This window comes from Sinocyclocheilus grahami, unplaced genomic scaffold, assembly GCF_001515645.1.
Source record: "Sinocyclocheilus grahami isolate Dianchi unplaced genomic scaffold, SAMN03320097.WGS_v1.1 scaffold2589.1, whole genome shotgun sequence".
NCBI classification, from domain to species: domain Eukaryota; kingdom Metazoa; phylum Chordata; class Actinopteri; order Cypriniformes; family Cyprinidae; genus Sinocyclocheilus; species Sinocyclocheilus grahami.
The window spans coordinates 13541-16429 of NW_015507768.1; the positions used below are offsets into that span (position 1 = coordinate 13541).

The 2889-nt window shown below is 39.3% G+C and overlaps 1 protein-coding gene across 1 annotated transcript in view; it reads right to left on the reverse strand.

The window, feature by feature from the left end:
* Positions 1–2889, reverse strand: part of LOC107575353 (B-cell receptor CD22-like) — a 33085-nt gene that overhangs the window by 7969 nt on the left and 22227 nt on the right. The window contains exon 4 of the mRNA XM_016261746.1: positions 833–1080. Coding sequence (XP_016117232.1) covers positions 833–1080 — 248 coding nt within the window. The remainder of the gene's footprint in view (positions 1–832; positions 1081–2889) is intronic.

Here is a 2889-nt window from a genome sequence, read left to right on the forward strand (position 1 = left end):
GAGTTATATATATATATATATTGTATATATATATATATATATATATATATATATATATATATATATATATATATATCACATGTTCTGATCTGCTGTGATGTTGGAGGGCCTTTAGCCTCGATTCAATCACCTGAAGATATTCAGGATTGATGAACTTAAAGTGACTGACCAACCACGTGTTTCTACAACAATGTTGTAGGAGCCATATTACTATCTATACTGAGTTTATTTGAAATATGTTGGATTAAGTGTTGTTTCGTCTGGTTGTCTTGTGTGTTTGTGTGTTCGAGTCCTCTATAGGAGGTGGCACCATCGGCATATAATGGTGTTATGTCGGAGTGCCAGCAACTTTGGGATTTTACTGAAGAGGAAGCACGAGTTAAACACTGGTCAATGGCGTTTCCCATGTGGTAGACAAACAGGAGTCTCTGCCACTACAAATGTTGTTTAGAAATGTTCAAAAATTCATTAATTAACATAACTTTACGAAATCACACACATCCCTTACTGGAATAACTGCAGTTTTTAACTGTTATACATGCATCCGTGGTAAACAAGTATATTTTAACCCTGCAAACATACAGCAGTTATTTCTGAAAGGAACGTCTTACCAAATGTACATCACGAAAGCACCGGATGCTCCACCGAGTAAAACACCGACAGCAGCACCACCAGCTAGAGCTACTGATGAGAAACACCTGACTGCTGAAATACAGACAAAACACTGTATGTTTAACAGGACTAGATACCACAACATATACAGACAAATAAGGAAGAAAGCATGTGTGTGTGATTAAAATATAGAGTATGATTCATAAAACTCAAACATGACGTTTAAAGTCACAGCATCAGAGTATCTCTCTCCATGTTCATTTCTGGACTTGCACTTGTATTCTCCACTGTGATCAGAGCTGATGTTTGAGATGCTGTAGATTCTTCCAGATCCTACAAACCTTCCTCCTTTAAACCAGCTGATTTCTGCAGGAGGGTTTGCATCACTGCTGCAGCTCAGAGTCACTGAATCTCCCTCCACTATTTCTCCAGATGGACTGATGGAGATCACAGGACTCTCTGGAGGATCTTCAGGTGTCAGGTGAAAGTATTTATATTCTGTATTTATATGAATTTTTATTCATTGACAAAACACAGCATTTTTAAACTATTTCCTTCTCAACCTTAGAAATGATATTTTTTCCTTTTTCTTTTAGAGACTGTTGAAAATGAAGGCCCAGTATTTCATAGTGTAATAATTTTACTTAGTTGTAAGGGAATTAATCATTATTAATTAGTTCAGGTTTATTTTTAGCTCAGGTTTTAAAAGAACTCGATCTGAGAATTCGAGGTCCACCTGATCAAAACTGACTTTGACTTTCAATAGTTTATACTTTTATCAGCTACTCGGCCAGCGAGAAGCTGATGTCAGTGTATATTACCAATTGAATATGTAAATTTTGTATTCTCCCTGGCCACGGGTACTTGCGTTCTGCTGGTTGATAGCTGAGGTGACTCTGTGGCTGATGCGGGCTTTCTGGAGGTCTTTGAGGGAAACCACGTCACTGACTAGTCGGTGACGTCAGGATGACGTCCTTTGGGAAACCCCTCGTTGGTCTGTGATGGAGCAAAGGCGCAAGCAATCTGCTGAGAGTCTTAGCTTTGCTGAGAGTCTTAGACTTTCAAGTTTGTTGACGATTTCAACGCAGTATCACTGAAGTGTTGAGTTTTAGATGGCTGGTCGCTTTGATGGTAAATGTGTGAGCACACGTATGGGCTCTAACACAACGACAGGCCAGAGCAGGAGAGCAGCAAGCAAGCTAGGCTAACAAGCTATGGATTCTGTTCTGCATTGGGGTTTTGCTCTGTGGCATAAGTCCGTCCCCTGACGCTGGCTTCCAATCGACTTCTTGCGGGGCGGAGTGTGGATACCTTAACGAGGCTTTAATTCATCACATGAGGACACCCTCTATAAAGTTGATACGTCTATAAAGTCTCTCTTAAATGCCAATATTGTACATACTGTTAAAGTTTACTTCATTACAACCTTCTGCATTTCTCTTTTCCATTCGTTCAAGATTAAACTTCACATATGACACATTTTAATATCCTTATTTCCTCAAAAAGGGGTAATTAAACACTGGTTAAAGTTGCACCGATTACATGAAACACGTCAAGCATATATATACAACATACCACCTACTATTTGTGATTCTATGCTCTGATCATTTTATACTTTCCATGATTAGCAACGATTGTCAAACGAAATATTGTCTCTTTCCTTTGGAATGCGGGGGAAAAGGGAAGGGTCCTTCGGTCACTCTCAGGTCAGCTCTGAGCGTCTGCTGGAGAATCTCCTGCGGGACAGGGAGCTATAAAATTGTCTCTTTTGTTGATCGGAGTTTAGCAATGTATGCATCCACTGGTCATGAGGGTATTTCTATCTGTTCTTTGCAAGCCCGTAAAACGCTTTTAAGCACCGTGAAAGTACTGTCCTTTTTAGCGTATCTTGAGATATAGCCAAACAGTCCAGGAAATGCTTCACCTTACTTGATCCTGCATGAGTTTTACGACTGCAGATGGCTGGGGAGACGAACCTCGAAAACCCTCCATGGAATGTGCGGGTTTGATATGTGTCTCCATCATGTAGGTGGGTTTATTGTGAGACATAGATCCTACAATAGTATTTTCTGATTTGATGTTAATGTGATTGACAGTTAGTTTGACTCGCCCAGAAGAAGTTTTAGTTTCTTACAGTCCTGTCAACGGCTCGCTATAGAGTTGCTTTTATTGTGTGTGTGTTCAAGAAAAGTACGAGTATTTGTTTATATATTTTGCTTACACACTCAACAAATATTTTACTTAACAATTTAACACATTTTCCATCAATTTGGATTG